This window comes from Perca flavescens, chromosome 4, assembly GCF_004354835.1.
Source record: "Perca flavescens isolate YP-PL-M2 chromosome 4, PFLA_1.0, whole genome shotgun sequence".
Taxonomy (NCBI): Eukaryota; Metazoa; Chordata; class Actinopteri; order Perciformes; family Percidae; genus Perca; species Perca flavescens.
In genome coordinates, this window is record NC_041334.1 from 33579426 (window position 1) to 33597885 (window position 18460).

The 18460-nt window shown below is 42.6% G+C and overlaps 1 protein-coding gene across 4 annotated transcripts; it reads right to left on the reverse strand.

Annotated features, from left to right (window-relative positions):
• Positions 1 to 931: 931 nt before the first annotated feature.
• gata2a (GATA binding protein 2a) lies at positions 932 to 14297 on the reverse strand. 4 transcript variants are annotated; one of them, XM_028575608.1, is made up of 6 exons: positions 14048 to 14297; positions 9407 to 9826; positions 8064 to 8633; positions 5178 to 5335; positions 2815 to 2940; positions 932 to 2160 (listed from the first exon to the last, which is right to left on the reverse strand). In XM_028575608.1, the coding sequence occupies exons 2-6, from the start codon at positions 9633 to 9635 to the stop codon at positions 1861 to 1863; spliced, it is 1383 nt and encodes a 460-aa protein (XP_028431409.1). In that variant the 5' UTR covers positions 9636 to 9826; positions 14048 to 14297; the 3' UTR covers positions 932 to 1860. The 4 variants fall into 4 exon arrangements, with proteins under 4 accessions (XP_028431409.1, XP_028431410.1, XP_028431408.1 ...); XM_028575609.1 differs by lacking the exon at positions 14048 to 14297 and adding an exon at positions 10069 to 10157 and having other exon boundaries at positions 5178 to 5323; XM_028575607.1 differs by lacking the exon at positions 14048 to 14297 and adding an exon at positions 10069 to 10157.
• Between the last annotated feature and the right edge of the window lie 4163 nt (positions 14298 to 18460).

Consider the following 18460-nt stretch of genomic DNA (forward strand, 5'->3'; position numbering starts at 1 on the left):
TCGGATGGTTTGTGCTGTGGGTGCGTGAGGGTATGCTGAACTCAGTGATGATGACCTCAAATTGGCCCTAATCGAGTCGACTCATTAGTGGCTGGCTCTGTTCAAGCTTTCTTCAGCCCCTTTATTTTACTGTAATCGTCCAAATGGGAGGGTGAGACAGAATGACCAATGGGGAGAGAGAGAGAATAAAAGACAGACAGAATAAATGGGAGATCAGAAAGAGAGAGAGGGTGAAAAAAGATAAACAAAGGGAAAGAAAAAGAAGACGAGATGAGGGAGCGACAGAGGGGAAGCCTGCTTCCTGGCAGCCTCAGCTGCGTGCACATCTGTGTGCGAAGGGTCTGAGCAGACCCCCACGTGTTTGCTCAGGTCGCCTGATTGCCTTTCCTTCCTCCTCTCTCTCCCACTAAAGACCCGCTGTCCTTCCTCTCACTCCAATCACTGCAGCCAAGAGAGAGGGCTACTCCAGCAGACACAGGGAGGGAGAACTCACGACTCGGTTTTTGTCACATAAAAATTCTTCAAAATTTGGCTGTTAGAGATTTTATTAAAGACCTTGCGTGGGTTATATTGGTTCCAATTTGGTGAATTGGGGTTTGTGCATGAGCATGTGGGTATGTGCACATGTATGACGTACACATACGTGACTCCGGAGCTGTTCGCTGGAGTCTGCTGTCTGGGTACAATGGTCCAGCCCGGGGACTTAACTCCACAAAGAGGCCTTCTCCTAACAACACGCCATCACAGATAGAGGAGGAGCCTGACCAAAGCATTACCACGCTTAAGGGATCACAGAGCTTCCCTTGATGCATCTGATATTCCTTATGATTTTCATAATCAAGCACTCTTCATTAAAAAGGAGAGTTTAGTCTTGTGCTGCATGTATATGTGTGTGTGTGTGTGCATGTAAGAATGATAAAGAGAGGCCGACTAAACTTACAAGGCAGTTTATTTTCCTTTATTTCCTTTACTTTTGTGAGATGGAAAAAATGATAAAAATGTACAGCTCAGGGACTTTTCATCTAAGATAGGTCTGTTTTTCTTTACGTAATAACCATGAAATCAAAATCCTAAGTTTCCATGTGTCTTTGACGAAAGCTTAAAGAGGGAAAATAAATTATCGTAGCAATAATTATAACATCAAATATAACAACAATAATAGCAATTAAGCATTTATAAACACTCTATTTACTATGTATTTTTTCCATAAAAGTCCATTATTAAAAACAGGTGGTGAGCGCTGTGGAGGTGTACAATCCAGCATGTGAGGAGAGCACTGGTTTGTGGGTACTGTAGTCTGCGTCTGACTGGTTTGTAACGGGGGTGTACGGGTGCTGTAGGTGTCAGACAGTCTTGAGACCTCCAGCACTGAAGAGTCTGTCTGTCCACAGCAGTTATGGACGACAGCCTGGGGATGGACAGGGTGCACGTATCTCAGTATACAATGAGATGGCCGTGAGGTTAAAACAGCAGTTCTTTTTAAGACCTCTAGCGAGTCTCCTGTTACAGGGTCATGGAGAGGTGGGTACCAAAGTGACTTAGTAAAAATAAGCAAAAAGAATGACAAGCGTCTCCATTCACTCCATTCCTGCAAGCCTCAGTCACCAAGGGACTAAGAAACCCCTCGTCATATTAGCTCTTTACAGAGTCCGCAAAAGTCCTGCTCTGCAGTGTCCCATCAGTGAGGTCAGGCATGACGCGAGCTTCAGTCATTAAACCCAACCGAAAGTCTCTCCCCTCCAACCACTGTACATGATGCACCAAGTCTGCTCAGCTTTCGACTTGATGTGGAGGCCATTTTAGTGTTAATGGCGATGTGGTGGCTCTTACAGGCGGAGGAGTTTTGGGTCTGGAGGGGCCTCAGTGAGGCTCAGCCCAGACCGGCGAGCGATTGGAGTGGTGGGGGTGACCGAATGAAGGGTGAATGGGCGTGGGAGTAGGCAGCATGTGTCCCGAGTGGCTGAAGGGGGGCAGGTGACCCATGTGGGTCATGTGGCTGGTGAGGCCGTGTGCACCGCCGAAGGGAGAGGCCTTGTCCTGCATGCACTTAGATAGCTCGTCGAAGCCGTCCCCTGCTCGCTTGTTCCTCTTGGACTTGCTGGACATCTTGCGGTTGCGTGTCTGGATGCCTTCTTTCTTCATGGTCAGGGGTCTGTTGACCTGTGGAGAACAGCACATTAGCTCAAGGCACGCCAGACAAAGGCCCCACTGACAGTGTGAATAGTACATTATATAGTGGATGAGGTTTATTTTTGCTGTTAGCGCCAGCTCATAATTGAAAAATGTCACCTGGAACATGTCACATGGATTTACATTTTGTTTCAATGGTAGCCCAGAATTATGAGTTACGTCAGTGTGAAATAACTGCTATAAATAACGAGCAGCTGTTTTGCATATATAGCTGCATTTATAAGGAGTCAGGGGCGTTTTTGAGCTTTTGTCTAATTTCAAACCAAACAGAACAGTCCGGGTCAATATGAATACATGAGGGATGAGGGCCTGGCTAGAGCTGAAAGGAGCAGCCTCAGACAAATCCTCATCAGTGTAACCGACGCCTTTACACTGAAAGACAGTCCCACCCTGCAGCCTCTCCGGGGAGTAACGCCCCCCATTGAAACAACGATGGATTAATAAAAAAAAGACGACCGGTGGGTTCTGCTCGACAGGGTGAGCAGGCTTTGCCTCGACACTCCTAAATCGATACGAGCTGTCCGCCCACTTGACCAGTTAACCACCAGTTACCCCTCCTCCTTCCCCCAAAACCCCGCACTTGAGTGCAGCGGTGTTTTTTTTTTGTTTTTTTTCAGGACTTACATTGTGCAGTTTAAAGTAAAGGCCGCAGGCGTTACACACCGGGTCTCCGTTCCCGTTGCGCCTCCACAGGGTGGTGGTGGTGGTCTGACAGTTTGCACAGCAGGTGCCTGCACGTCTAGCGGCGGACTGGAGGGAACAGAGAAAACACATCATGAATAACGACCCATTCACATGTTGTAGAGAGATCAGCCTGGACCCTGAGCTGCACAAAAACATTTCGACATTTCGACACCTATATAATAATTTCAAATGTAGGCCCATGTTATTATAACCACAGCGCTTGCATCGCATTCAATAAGTTTGTGTTTTCTGCCTCAGCACAAAATCAATAAGAGACAGAAAGTTTTTCTTAAATTAAAAGGCGGAACGTGGGTTTTCGTGAGACCGCAGAACCATGTGCAAAAAAAAAAAGCTTCAAAAGAAGCGACAAAAAAAATCAATCAAACATGATAACATTTTCTAATTGGCGCATTAAAATATGCCAGTCGCTTATTATCAATTTTAAATGAATTACATATAAATGTGCTATTGCCTGGGTAATGAAGTAATTGTGGCTATAGTAGTATAATGTAAACCCTCTATTTATCCTGATCTAGGGAAACTGAGCTACAAGTCGTGTAAGACCCGGTGTCCCACCTGGCAATGTGCTCCTGCGTCCATTGCGGATCAATTCTTCACACATAATAAGAAACATTAGCTTTACATGCAATAACCCTCCGGCTCTTTGCTTTGCAGCCAGCATCGAGGCTTTTCTGTTAATTAATTTCAGGTGGGCTCGTTGCTTTTGACCTGGAGAGCAACAACAGCCACGGTCTTTTTTATTTTTTATGCGAAATAAAATAGCCCGAGTAACCTAAATAAAACGCCGCTGCGCGTTAAGACTGTACCACTACCCACCGAGAATGACAAAACAAGAGAAGAACATAAATCCATTTATTTTCCTATCCCCGCCCCTCACGGTCTGTCTCTTCACACATAAGCGGCTCCTCCAGTGTTGTGATAATCTCTTTACAGTATATGTCAGGCTGGCCATAGAGAATGCAGCGCGCTGGTTAAAGGCGGAAACAGCCGGGAGCCTGACTTCCTTATCTGGGCCGGACAGATATCCGGATAGGAAACAACTGGATGCCCCTTTGAACACAACTCTGAAAAACACTTGAGCTGAAAATGCAAAAGCTACAGCCACATAGGCCGACCCAGTGGAAAATGTCACGAGCAGGATCGACGTGGAGCTGATCAAGGGACCACACGAAAAAATATATAAAATATATAGGCTACCGTAATAAGCTTCAGAAAGCATTTTTTTTAAAACCCACCATTTTATTGGCAAGTCAAACTACCAGCTAATGTTCATAAAGAGCATTAGACCCAGGCTCCACCGCCCACAATTATAATTAGCACAGAGCCCTTTTTATTAAAGTTAAAGGTCATACCAGCAATAAACTTTTGATTACGTAGGCTATCTTTTTGTGTTAAAGCCACTCCTTTCTCGAATTTCCCCATGGCAATGAATAAAGTAGGCTATTTATCTTGTAATTCATTCTTAATAATTTAGCTAGTATTATTATTATTAAATGTGTTGCAGTTTGTTTCTTTATTTTAAATCACTAATACTTATGAAGTTAAAAGTGGCATGAGTTTCTTTATTTATACTAACCAATTAAAGACGTTTTTTAAATCATACAAACGTATTGTTATTTGTGGCTAATTTCCAGACAACAACCGGGTTTGTTTGTTTGTTGACAAAGCACCCAGTCAAAGTGAAAAAGAAAAAAACTATTATTTTGGCTGAACAATAAAGGATTCAGGAGTTACTGTGAAATATCAACCCTTAAAAATAATAGTAAAAGCTATACAAATATTAAAATAATGATGTGCTCTTGTTTGAGAGTAGCCTACTTAGGAAACCAGATTTTAAAAGATAGCCTGATTAAAATACATGGGTTTAACAAAAATTGTAAATTAATTGATAAACTGTTTTCAAAGCCATAAAATAAATTAGTTATGGTGCAAAGAAATGTGTCCAGCTTCAGTAGGGTTAATGGTACATCCACTATAAGAATGTTATGTGTCCATGCTGCTTTTCATTTACTCAAGCATGGTGTTAACTAAAGCAGCATGGGCAATGGTATCAGTAACAGTATCAGAAGTACCAGCAATAATGATAGCAGGAACAATGGCAATAGTAGCAGTATTGTAACAGGCCATGAAGGCGGATCATCAGGGGGTGAGAGGGACAAACAATTCCAGGAAGATCATAGGGAAAATATAACTTTCCTGGAATTGTACTGCAGGCATCTGCTTTGTGCTCATATTTGGGTGCCTTATAGAGTAAAGCGATGAAGTGAGGGTTGGAGACTCACCAGTCTACGTTTGGGCTTGATAAGTGGTCGGTTCTGGCCGTTCATCTTGTGGTACAGTCCGCAGGCGTTGCACAGGTAGTGGCCGGTACCATCCCTTCGCCACAGAGGGGTGGAGGTGGCACCGCAGTTTACACATTCACGACCCTCTGCATATAATTCAAGAGGAGAAAAGAAGAAATTTTATATAATTAAAAAATTCACCCTCTGTCGGAAGCAACACGTAGCAGCTGTGCAGCCCAATCAGGCAACTATACGGTGATGGATGACCCTAAATGGCCCTGTAATATGAAGTCAAAATTTGTCTCATGATGGTGACAATGTCCATATCAGAGAGCAGGTGTACCAAGTGTGCTGTCATGGACACAGACACCATTGTAAACCGATCCAGAGTGGGGAGGCCAGAGACAGCCAGAACATGTCCAGAGGTGTCCAACATAAAGAATGAGACACACCATCAAATTAGGACTACATTATTCATCAGCTCAGTGGGCACCCATGAGAGGAAACATAAGTGTGGGGATGGTATTAAATGTGGCGGACAGTATTGCAGACTTTTTAATGAAAAGCTTGCATGCCTGTTTGCCGCATTTAATAATAATAATAATACAGAAATGGAGTTTAATCCAACATTATTTTGTTGAAGTTTCTATTGTTCTTAAAAAGTGACTGAATGTGAACTAGACTGAGTGAGAACCACAATGCATACTTGTGCTCTTCTATATAAAAACCTGCTTTTTTAGTTATTCCCACATGCTCTACTCTCCTATTCAGGTTTGAATGACTTCAAACAGCCTGTTGCTAAACCGACCGATTCATTTAATTCAAGTATCCCTCTCTCCCTAGAGCATCATCTCATTATTCCTGTTATAATGCCAGCGACACCCACAGTCCCACCCTCGCTCTACAATGGAATCTGACCTGAGCAAAAAGCTATGATCCTTTTGAAATGCATCTTGGCGCTTTTTTGTACCTCCCTTCTCTTCCACTTAAGTGTTGCGCAGGTCCAGCAAACCACATTAAAGCAGGTTCATTAACACTTCAAATATTCATCAGCAATGACATGTATTTATGTCTTATGCAATGTTTAGTGTTGAAATAAGAAGAAGAAAAAATGGGAAGCTTCATGTGAAAAGGTAGTGTAGAGAGGAGGAGGAGTTCTGGTTTGAGGCTAGTTCAACAGGAAGCCACACTACTGTAAGGTATACAGTATGTGCTGACAGCCGAAATGTCATTGGGGCATTTTGTACAACAATCAATCACCATTACTGGCACAGGACATTGACTTTGATAGATAAGAGCCTTTTTAATGCCGTAGCTGATAGGTTTGTGTTACTGATGCAGGCACAGTCTGGCCAGCTTATTTTAAATGTCACAGTATAACATTTATTTGCTGCAACAGCTAACATTCACTCAGATTCCCCAGGTGTATTAAAACGCATGGGCACAATGGATGACAATATTGCTAATACATTTGGAGCAACATGTTAACAGTCTAAGACGTTTCTTGTTTTTTTTTATTTTTTTGGTCCATTAATTCAAAGCGCAACAGCTGGAACAATGTAGGGAAATTACAGACCCATTACCAGACTGAGTTGTTTTTCAAATGTCTGCACATTAATGTCAGACATTAGTCTAAATAATCCCCTAAATATTACTCCCAACACATGCAGTCTATTGAATCAGGTGCTTATCCAGACAGTCAGATTATATTCTGTGTTTTATTATACCAAACAAACTCAAAAAAATTCACAAGCTTTGATATTTTTTTAGAAGAATTAAAACCAATTATATGCACTCTATAATGAGGATTGCTCAACGCTCTGGTCTCCAAGAGAAAAGTAGAAGTAGGCTGAGTAACTGTGTTATTAAATTACGCTTTCATCTACTCATAGAAGCAGATCTACCTTGGACTTGGTTGCCTCCACTTCATGTCAGTGCACTGGACCAAGGCCATGCTTAAAAACACAAACAGCAGGGCTCTGTCGCTTGTGCTTTGTTAGTACAGGGGAGAGCTGTGGGCGGGGTGGAGGTCGTGATTTTGTTCACTTCGAGGTATACAGGATATGGCAGGAGCCAGTGCGTCGTGACTCCTTCATTTTTAAGTGCCACATTTAAAAGAAAACAAGTCTATGGCACGAAGAAGAAGCCATTTGGCTGCCTGAACATAGACCCAATTAAATAAATCGATGTAAAAAAAACTCGTGAAAGATGTAAAGGAAATTGTGTTAGTGTTAAATCTCTTGTCAAACTATAATTATTGCGTTTTGCCAAACACAAAAAAATAAACATAAATACAAATATTTGATTGGTTTAATTAGCTCTAATCCTTTCTTTTAAATCACCCCCAGAAACAGCATGCGCATAAAGGTTCAAGCTGAACATGTAGTAAATAGTTGACCCCGATTAGTTCGATGAGTTTCATCTAAGGTTGATTCCTCACTAAATTGAAGCCTTTTAAGTGGATGCAGGGAGGGGCGAGGAGTGCGATGGGACAAACGATAAGACTTGTCAGGACAAGTTTTAAGAGGAGAGAAGGGTCCGATATGGAAACGATCACTCTTTGTGTAAGTGACCCACTGGAGCAACAAGTTTGCATCAGCATTAACAATTAGATTAGTGCAAGACAGAACTGATAATTAAGCCATAACATTTTTTTTTAAACAAACACTTAAATTCCCGCATGGTATAGAGCCCGTACACTTATTAACGAAATGTTTGTAAATAGCAGGCTATGAAAATATTATTACATCTATCTGCTGATAATTGATTGGTTAACCTTAGTGTGTAACGCTTTACCGCTCAGCTGAATTAACAATAACCATTGCATAAGGCCTTATCAGTTTGATAGGCCATCTGATGTGAGGGAGAAACACACGTGAGACTCACCTGAGCTCGACCTGGCCTTGCTCTTGCATTTGGGCGTAAAGCTGGAGGAGGACCCGCCGAGTAGGCTGCCGGGGTGGAAGAGGCTGCCGCTGTAGTCGTGAGGTGTATGCAGAGGGTAGGCAGGGTAGGTCGGGATAGGGTGGTGCGTGGCCTGGCCATTCATCGAGGCCAGGCCGCTGCGGAGCGGACTACAGCTCTCCATTTTCATGCCGTCCGTCAGCTGCACTTGGTACTTGATCGACTCCTTCTCGTCCATTCTGGTCGAGCTGGAGGTCGGAGAGATAGGGCCGGGGTCCGGGGATACGTCTTTCGGAGGGGTAGGGGGGAAACTGTAGAGGTGCGGGCTGGAGTGGGACGCCGGAGTGAGCGACGAGACCGGTGCCGTGCCGGTGCTGCTGCTGCAGGGGTAGCCGGAGCCGGTGGGGTGCAGGCCGGGTTTGCTGAAGTGGCTGACCGCCCATGCGTTATGGTGGTGGGCCGCGGACAGGGCTGCTTTCCCGGGGTCCAGCCAGGGAATACCGGGGCTGTGGATGAGGTGTGGTCGGCAAACCTGGTTCCCAGTGAGTCGAGCTGAAATCCAAAATAATGTAGGCCTATTTAATAAATGTTTTTGCCTCTTTGACACACCCGTCTTTCCACCAGTTTTCATAACAGAAGTTACACAAGTCTTTTAACTTACCTGCTAAATACTCCGAATTACTCGAGTCCGACATAGTTCCAGGCGTAGGCCTAGTTAATTTAAAAATAAGATTCTTTTCTTCCAACCGTTTAAGCTAGTTATTAAAATTATATTATCAGTTAAATGGCAGTAGCCTTACACATCATGTCTGCTTAGGATAGAGATAATAAAGACCTACTGCAGAAAACACACAAAAAGAAGCTTCTCGTCAGGGCAGTATCTTTTCATCGGCTGCAGCTCTCGGACTAAAGATTGTTATTAGTACATTTGCGGTTTTTAGGCTATTTTATATCCGGGAAGTGCCTCTCTCTCCCTCCAGAAACCCCTGCCCCAACAGAGAGGGGTTAAATGACATACTTCCCTTTCCTCTCGCTGTCATTTGCTAGAAATTCCTTTTATGTTGTTGAATTGGCCCAGAAGTAAAAAGGGATTTTATAATGAAATTACTGCACACTGCATGAAAGCTTATATGCTACTTTCTGTACTAAATTAATAGACCTGTTACACAGCCACATATTTATAAACAAATATACTGTATATATAAAGCTATGTTTGGTAACTGATAAGTTATACCTACACATGTGAAAAAAACATTTTTCAAACGTGATCCTAATTTCTCATCACATTCCTCAGAAGTGCCACTGCAAACGTGTGCGCATCTTACCGTGTGCTTGGCTGTATGTGACCCTGGCCCGGGAGTTGGTGTAGTAGGGGTTCCCTTGAGAGTCCAAGTGGTTCAGAAACATGTCAACTTCGTCCTGGGGCAGTAAAGGCGCCATCGGTTCCATATAGTTGTGGCTCAGACTGTGGTGGTGAGAGTCCGGGTGCTGGCCATTCAGCACAGCGTGATGGTGCGCCATCCACCGAGACTGATCGGCCGCTGCGACCTCCATGGCTGAGCTGGCCGTGTCCTTTCCTCTGAAGGCGTCTCTGTGTGTTGGGCTACTTTATGTTTGCTTCCAAGTGGAAGTTAAATCCCCCTTATAATGTAGTTCGTGAGCTGTCGAAGTCTCGGCTGTGTTTATTTAGGCCTACTTTAGAAATAGAATCCTTTAATAACCGGGTCTCCTTTCTCCTCCGTTACCTGCAATGAGATGAAAACAAAATGTTAATTTATAAACACCGTGGCTGCTCCACCAGAAGAAGCGTCCTTTATATATTTTATCTAGTAATCATAGCACCTGGCACGTGAAATAAACTTTGCACATTTTAGAGTCCGAATTAAAGGTCGAAAACAAAGTAGTGCACAGCTGTATCAATGTCGAAGCAATGCATCCCGTCCCCGCATAAAGACATAAATATCAATATTTCCTCCGGATAGGCTACCTGTTGCAATTTCGACCAGCTGATGATGGCAAATACAGCTTGGATGTGTAAACCTCCTGATCCATGCAGTGCTCAAGCTCAGTAATGAGATGTGGCGCAGACTGATGCGGCTGGCGCCAGTAAATTCCCATATCAAGCCACGTGGGGCGGGGCCTCGGTCTGAGCCAATCACAGCCAGCCCTGCCACAATTGGCTCGCTGCATCCCTGCTCTGTTTCTTTCAATTTCCATTTCCCTGCACCGAAAAACTAAAAGACTTATCAATCAGCTGTGTGATTTCTCGGGGGTCTTTCTTTCTCATGAAGCTCTTACTGAATGAGCAATCGGTCCCTGATAATCTGCTTTTTTAGCGGCAGTTAGAAGCCTAAAGACATACATCTAACATGAAGGGAAATTCTGTCTGCACAATAGGCTATAGGCCTATGGATTACTACAATGGTTTAGAAAGCGTAATCTATTGTAAATCGCTTTCACCTGTGTCTGCAAAATATTTTAACAATATGAATCATCTGATAAACATTTTCAAGACTTTTAAGTGGTGTTAGAATCCACTTGCAATATGTCGCTGATTGAGCTTCACATTACCAACAGTAATTGTAGGCCTAAGTGTGGTTTTTTTGCATGCTGCTGTTATGTAAACAAACAGCGTTTTCAGCACCTCTAAAACCAACAGAGGAGGAGTCGGATTTATGACCCCAAAATTGGCCCCATTGTTGGGAGCGCCTAATTGTCTTTAATTAATAGCAGTGCATTTCTCTTGTGAAAACAGTGGTTTTGTCTCGGGAACAGAGCAATCAAACACAGTTTACATACGAATGGCGCCTCTTTCTGGCACCAGGGATGGGCGCAAGGAAAACCAGTTGGTGATCACCAAAGTGTCTCCATAACGCCCTCATTCAAAACGTGCAATACAAATCAAAACAGAAATTCAACCCCTACACAGAGGCGTATTTATTTATTTGTACTGTCATCATTAGCCTATTATTATTTGCTGCCTTGAAGGATACAAAAAAGTTCTGCCAGTGTGGATTGAGGAAAGGGCTAACATTATTTAAAAATAATAAAATCGTATTCTATTTTATTCTAATTGCAGAATTAGCTGCTGTGCGTAATTATTACGTGTGTGTGTGTGTGTGTGTGTGTGTGTGTGTGTGTGTGTGTGTGTGTGTGTGTGTGAGAGTGATTGACATGGAATAATTGGAGGTTGCTCAGAGCCTAGACTGGCCGCCACGCTGACGCCTTGACCTGACGTCACAGAATCACGGGAGGGGGGGTGGGGGCAGGGGGGGTTGTCACGTGAAGCTTGTGATACCTGTGCAAATTCTCCGTGTCTGAAAGACCCTTCATAACTCTGATGATGCAGGTCATTAGGACAGCCATGCCCTGATCTGCTCTGTGTGTGTGTGTGTGTGTGTGTGTGTGTGTGTGTGTGTGTGTGTGTGTGTGTGTGTGTGTGTGTGTGTGTGTCAGCCATCAGTCATTAAATCAGTGGCACATTGCCAGGGGCAGCGAGTTGATGAGCTCAGCCCTTTGAGCTTGTCAACTCCTAAAATCAACAAATTAGTGCATGTGGGGCAGCAGAGGGCCAGCTAACCGAATAACTGACATTCCTTGGCAGGTGGAGTGAGAACATGCTTACCTTTGTATTCATTATCCTTTATGGATCCTGTGCATTTAATGCAAAACGGATACATCATAAATTATACACTATTTGTATGTCTAATATTTCATACTGCTGAATAATTGCTGCCACACATGCTTGAACCTGAAGCAATGACTTCCTCTGTTCAAGCATGAATGGATGACCAGATAGGCTACTATATACTATAATGAAAGAACTTTTTTTTTTTTTGAGCACTGTAACATGTCATTATATAGCCTGCAGTGGTCAGCCTGTGCTCCTGTGTTGTTTTCTGACCGTGGTAACCACTGTGCCTCGGAGAGTGTGTCAGGCTCAGGCTAGCTGCTGCAGCATGCCCATTGTTGTTTGCATGTTTGCCAAACGGATTACTCAGCAGGATTTAGCCCTCTGTAATTTATACCTTCATTAATCCCATTTGTATCTGTGCTGGAACAAAAGATGGGAGAGGGACGGAGGGTTAGTGGAGGGGGGGGGGGGGGGGTGGGTTGCTGTTGCTTTTCCTCTCTCTTTCTCAAGGACACAGCAGTATTGTTTCTTCCAGGGATGCTATCCTAGACTGGAGAACACGATCCCTCCCACAACACCTCCTGCACTGGGTGAGAACTGTGTGCAACAACTGTATCGCTGTGCAGCCACAGTGGCTAATGAACTACAAGATTATCACTCCGATCCACGCTGTTATTAAATGGGATTGGTTTTATCTACCTGTTTGTTCCCATTGGGCACGGTCATCCATCATTATCCAGAGTGGAGGTGTGTGACTGTGTGAATGTGTATGTTGGGGGGTGAAGAGCCACAGTGGAGCTTGTGAAGATAAGCAGAGCCAGAGAGAAGAGAATGACACAAACCAGCTGAAGCATTATTGTCCCCTTTACTCACGGCTAATTAGATCGAGCCAGGGCACTGGGGGGCTTTATAGACACAAGCACCCAGACACAGGACCATATAACTGCTGGGAGAGGGGCCTGGAAGCTGCTGTGAGTACAGCACTCATTCCCATTTAAGCAGCTTGAGCTCAGAATAATGACATTTCAGAATAGGGCAGCCAGGACACAAAACATGAACTACTGCACACTTAACAAAAAGGATTATGGAGCAGAAGATGAATTTTAGCTTCAAAACCCCTTATTGGAGCTTTAAATAAAGAACAATTTTGGAAAAGTTCTCTATAGCTCAATGCTGCAACGGTCCTAGAAACGTCTTGATAATAAAAAATTAAATTAAATTAAAAAAAAGTCAAATAGGCAGCAACAGCTCCTCAACAGCAGTGTTGAAATATGTCCATTCATTCATTCAGCCATTTAGTCACTCATTCATTAAAATGACCAGATGTTTCTTTCTTACTCTCATTGCCTTTAACCTACATATGTTACACACTGTTCTCACTTAGGCTACACAAAGGTTCACACAATGACAAACGAAAAGTACATAAAGCATCATGCAGACAACAGCACAGGTAAGAGGGGAGGGGGGGGGGGGGCATGTATTGCTCCTGCATGCCTGTGGAGACCCCAGCCCGCCCTGTCTCTGCTCCTCTTTTGTAGTGTTGTGATTGCTCTATCTGCTGATGAAAGATCATTGCACAAATCATTATGCATTTTAAAGCGTGACAATTGAATACTTTTGTCATAACTAGCCTAAGTGTCTGTCTAGCCCATTTCGTGATCGACTTTTTTCTCTCTCTCTCTCTCTCATCTTGCTCGCGGCAACATAAAGTGGGCTATTAAAATGCCTTTTAGACAGTATATTTACGGGACTGCGTGAATTCTCGGACATTTTAGAAATACTGTAGGCATATGTCTACTAGGCGCAATATTATGGTTGGTACAGGTGTATTAATTATTAAATGTGTCTCAATGTTGATCTTCTTTTTTTACTGTAGAAAAATAATTTAGGTTAAAAAAAAATAAAAAACAAAAGCAGACTATTCCAGTGGATAGAACAAAAGTAGCTAATGCCGCATCTTTACAATGGATAGGAGGTTACTGATATGCTTTACGCGTTTAATCCAATATTGTGCCGCTTTCTTGTCAGATGTTACGGAGGTTTAGCCCACAGTTAATAGTCTATCGAATAGCCGTGACAAAGTAAGCTGCAATTATGAACACAGCGTAAAAAAGAACAATCACGAAAGCTTTAGCTCAAGAAATGTTGCAAAAAATAAGCTATTGTTTTTTGCTACGGTAATGTTTACCATCGAAGAGATTTTTTTTTAAACCAATTATTATAGCCTATACCATATAGTATTAGCATATTTTACTTTTTAAATGGCAAAAAAATTTCCCAAAAGAAGATTTTAAAATAGCAGATAGTCTAAAAATATGAATAAATCACTTACCTGCTCCAGTAAACGGAGCAGAGCAGCAGAGTGGCTGCGCTTTCTATGTCACACCAGAGAAAGTGGCTCCATTCGATTCACTGCACAGCGTCGGCGCTTTTCTCCAAAATAATGGCTCAAAATAAACGACCGACGGGATTAAAGATGCTGTCGAGACAGCATAGAACAACCGGTGGCCTGGAGCCGCTGCTCGCTCTCTCATCTCCCGGAGAGTGCTGCGTGTGTCTGCGCTCAGCGTCTCCCTCCTCTCTCGCTGTATCCAAACCTCTCTGAATATGAGCAAAAAAAAAAACTTCAGTGGCCGTCTGAGAGGCTGCAGCAACACAGCAACGTAATGGCACGTCAGCCAGCAGCCTGTCTTCCGGGTACCGGTTAAAAAAACTGGCAGCAATAAGCTACCTGTGCCCTGCTAGGAGGTGATCAATAGAGCTTACCTTGCCCCTTACAGAAGGTCCCAGCATTTGATCGTTTTATGTCAAGGACCCCAGGTAGGCCCTACGTACTCAACTTCAACACACTTCTGGTAGATGGTTGGTGTTGCTTATCAATGAATGCAGAATTGCCTACAAGGTTAAAGACATTATAGGACTATATTTCACTTCTATATGAGAAGTCAAATAATAAAGAAACTAAATAATTGCATTTGGTTGAGGACTCCCTGGATGTCTCTGTGCCCCACTTGTGCAGGTGCAAGATAATACAGGCTCAATCACTGTGAGTTGTAAACGACCAACATAGCATAGCCAACAGAAAAAAAATCTGGTTCCCTTCAAACATTTGGTAAGAAAGTGTTACATATATATATATATATATATATATATATATATATATATATATATATATATATATATATATATATATACATATATACATATTTGCAGTGATGGCTCAACGTATCTACAAGTTATTTATAATATGTATTACTCTTGTGTTTGTTTTCACTAAAACTTGGGTCAGACTGACAGCCTCGGTCCTAATTGACTAGGCTACTGAGATTTTGCGTCATGACTCCCCCCTGTGTAAAATCTGTTAAAGAAGAAGAAAAATACGGTCCCCTCCCTCCTTTTTGTGCTTTTTATCCCACACAGTAACAACAACTTTGTAAAACATGCAAAGCCCCTAAAATCTCCTGCACGCGACCTGGGCTCGTGCGCGGCGCCGGAGCCAGGCAGGTGCAAGGGGCGCGAGGACCTCTGCAACTCGGGGCTCGTGCTCCCCAGAGTAGCCTACACACTCAAACAAAAAGAATGAAAAGAAAAGGCAAGTAAAAAAAAAAGCAATGTGAAGTCTGACTGAATCAATAACATTTGTTTTAATGTTTGAAATCACTAGAGCAAAAATGTGAGAGCTTTACAATATCTGACACATAATGGACGTCCACGGAACTAACTTTGTTCAGTAGGCTATGAATTAAGTTCTTTATGGTTTCTCAAAATGTTTGGACTCATAAAACCTACGGGGATAAAAGATCTTTTTTTGGAGTTTGTCTAGGCTGTAGGCCTATATTAATGATGGAAAGAAATTCTTAGTTTGACTTTTGATTATTTGGTCTATTTATTAGTTGCAAGTTGCAACATGTAGGCTAGTCTATCTACAATATTAATATAACTAGGCTAAACAAACAACAATACACTATGCCTTTTAGAAGTGGGAGTTAACTAGGAACGAATTAGTTAAAAATTATGACAGTAGGGTCTTTGTGATCCGTCTTATAGACCCGACATCAATTCACCAGAGGTTTTTAGGCTACCTCTTCAAATGACAATCACCAAAATGAGTCTATTATGATATTATTATTCATATTATTATGCTAGCCTATTTCGAAAATAGGAGTATCTCTATCAACAAATCAAATTCACAACAGTCTAATGTTGTATTTGTGTCTACTTGCACTTGTTTTGTTAATCAATTTTCTGCATAAGACTCCGTTTGTGTGTGTGTGTGGTGTGTGTGCACTTTTTTTTTTCTCGTCATAGACGATATTATATGCACACTGCATTAGATGGCAGGGCCCTTCTCCTTCTGATTATTACCAGGGGTAATATTTCATCGGCACCACGCAATCTTTGTTCTCTGTGAAGATAATAAATGGCCTAATCGTTATCAGCAAACTGCTGGGGTGTCAGCACCGACCGAGGCTGGAAGCGGGGTCCCAAGTGCTGCTGAATAAATTGGTGTTCCTTATCTCTCACTCCCAGATTATCGCCGCCTTTTCAAACTTGCACAACAAATACATTCAATGCATCTAATGCATCATTTGTTGGGGGGGCAGATTGATAGAGACAGATAGGCGCAGAGAATAAGAAATATTTACACGTTTTACGCGCTGCAGCGGTCCAGCCAATATAGGCTGCTTTTAGAGGGAGTTTATTGGTGAGATCATTGGTAGGCTGCATACACTTTACATATCCTATCTATCAATGCAAGCTGTAGGCCTACATACATACATTTAGGCCACGTTTGTGTAATTCACATGAAGCCTATGATTTAGCTCATTTAGATTTTTTACAAAACAAGGCCTATTATCACACATTTACAAACTAAGGAAACTCGCAGTGGATTAAGACATAGGCTACATCTTGTAATGATTTTTGATATTTTTAGGCTATCTCTAGATAACAGCATACAATGCAGATAACGCGATAAGACCAATTTTCAACTTAATTTAGGCTACACTTGTGAAAATGATTCCTTCCTTATAAACACATCGAAACATGATCGCATTAGGCTATCTTCAGTTTCACAACAACTAAGCCGCTTAACAGACCGTTAGTTTTCTCTGATTTCGTCTAGTCTGGTCAGTAGGCCTATTGTCTCCAGAGCAAACGGCCTGTGTTATCAGTTAAATAAACTGCCGTGGTAATATAGCCTAAGGTTAACGGTCTAAATAAGCTATCATTTATTTCTTGATTCATAATTGATGTCAGGCGAGTGCAGTTTAATTTAACGAATAATGAGCCGAGCGTGGCCCCTTATTTACTTTTTATATGACCGATCTTTTCCTGGGTGTTCCTATATGTCTGAATTTAAAATTGCAAAATAGCCTAGGCTACAGAAAGCAAGAAAATGCTACTGGCCAAACGTGGCAGAAAAAATGGTCAACGTCCATAATGCAGTATTTATGAGTGACACTTATGACAAAAAAAGAAAACATTTTCCAATTCAGACACACACACATACACACACACACACACACACACACACACACACACACACACATACACACGCACGCACGCACACACACGCACTCCCCTTTTAATACCGTGGCATCTCCACCGGCCCCGGTGCTCTGATGGTCTCCTAGACAACCGAGATAACGGTGCAGCAGTTTTCCATATCGGTCCCGGAGTCTATTATAGCTCGGGATTAGCTCTCTTTCCGAAAAGGTCATACTCAAAGTCACCAAACCTGCTTTTTTTCCAGCCCATATGGACCCCGCGTGAAGGGACATTTATAAACATGCTTGTGCCATTTCATCTAATGTCATTAGACTAATGGCACTGCGAATTTCCCTGCTCTAAAAAAAAACTAGTAATATAAATAAGAGCCTTCTGAGGAGATAGAACAGCTCATATCCTCCCCACTGCACTGAGACTGAGAGTTTCACACTGCAGGAGAGACGCAGTCAAGTCACGCAGGAGAGAAATGTGCTGTTATGTAGCGACCCCTGGCGAGGAGGGGAGGCGGTAGCACTACAGGAGCCTCTGAGTCCTGTCTCTCTGTGTGTGTGTGTGTGTGTGTGTGTGTGTGTGTGTGTGTGTGTGTGTGTGTGTGTGTGTGTGTGTGTGTGTGTGTGTGTGTGTGTTCTCGTTTAACTACATTCGTGGGGTCCAAAAACCGGGAATACACTATACTTGTGGGGTCCGGACAGCTTTGTGGGGCCAAAATGCTGGACCCCACAACTTTAAAGGGCTGTTTGAGGGTTAAGACTTCGTTTTAGGCAGAGATGGGAAGTAACGAAGTACAAATACTTCGTTACTGTACTTAAGTAGATTTTTCAGATATTTTTACTTTACTTTACTATTTATTTTTGTGGCGACTTTTTACTTTTACTCCTTACATTTTAACACGAATATCGGTACTTTCTACTCCTTACATTTTAGAAAATATGCTTGTTACTTTAGTTTTGTACAACAGGTCGTCTATCAGGAGTGATTGTGAGTGCATGTCGGAAAATAGCGCGGACACGCGCCTCACACCGCGAGCGGGCCACACGGAGAAACAAATGAGAGAAAAGAAAAAGACACAATCTGTCCGGAAGATAACCAGTTAGATCGTGTGTGTGCGTCCTTGAAAACTGTAAGTCGTATAACTTATGTTGTCAGTTAATGTAAGCCTGTTGTTGTACTGGTCTATAGTTCTTGCAAACTTAAAGTAAGTTAGCTAGTGATTTTGTTGTTGTGTTCTTCACCT

Excerpts from the sequence above, each read along its gene's own strand:
- gata2a (XM_028575608.1), bottom strand. The coding sequence starts at position 9,635 with ATGGAGGTCGCAGCGGCCGATCAGTCTCGGTGGATGGCGCACCATCAC. Across the intron at positions 5,336-8,063 it reads CAAGGCCAGGTCGAGCTCAG|AATTATATGCAGAGGGTCGT; the intron begins GTGAGTCTCACG and ends TTTCTCCTCTTG. Across the intron at positions 2,941-5,177 it reads TCAAGCCCAAACGTAGACTG|TCCGCCGCTAGACGTGCAGG; the intron begins GTGAGTCTCCAA and ends TGTTCCCTCCAG.